Raw genomic sequence first — 309 nt, forward strand, 5'->3', positions numbered from 1 at the left:
GAAGCAGGCAAGGCCCTGGCTCACCTGGTGGCCCTGGGGCTCGGGGCTCACCTGGCCCAGTTGCTCCTCCTTGGCCTTCAGCCTCTCGGTGGCCCCATCGTCCCCTCGAGGCTCCTTGGCCATCTTGTATTGCTTCCTGGGCTTGGAGGGGGGCAGCGGCTTGTCATCCTCCCCCTTCAGGTGCCGCACGTATGGGAGGACCAGCCTGAGGAGGAGCGGCACGTCCACCAGGGGGCCAGGACCGGCAGGCACCCCCTTGCTCCTCCTACAGCCTCGCACACTCTGTGGACGGTGCAGGCTGCCGGGCCG

General features: G+C 68.6%; 1 protein-coding gene across 4 annotated transcripts in view; it reads right to left on the bottom strand.

Annotated features, from left to right (window-relative positions):
- Positions 1 to 309, bottom strand: part of ARID5A (AT rich interactive domain 5A (MRF1-like)) — a 7,558-nt gene that overhangs the window by 2,834 nt on the left and 4,415 nt on the right. For 2 of the 4 annotated variants that reach the window (XM_014536430.1, XM_014536429.1), the window contains one exon: positions 25 to 205. The exons of 1 other annotated variant lie outside the window; for it this stretch is intronic. In XM_014536430.1, coding sequence (XP_014391916.1) covers positions 25 to 205 — 181 coding nt within the window. The remainder of the gene's footprint in view (positions 1 to 24; positions 206 to 309) is intronic. One more of the 4 variants, XM_005862235.2, reaches the window with a different exon arrangement.

This window comes from Myotis brandtii, unplaced genomic scaffold (assembly GCF_000412655.1).
Source record: "Myotis brandtii unplaced genomic scaffold, ASM41265v1 scaffold1612, whole genome shotgun sequence".
In the NCBI taxonomy this organism is placed as follows: Eukaryota; Metazoa; Chordata; class Mammalia; order Chiroptera; family Vespertilionidae; genus Myotis; species Myotis brandtii.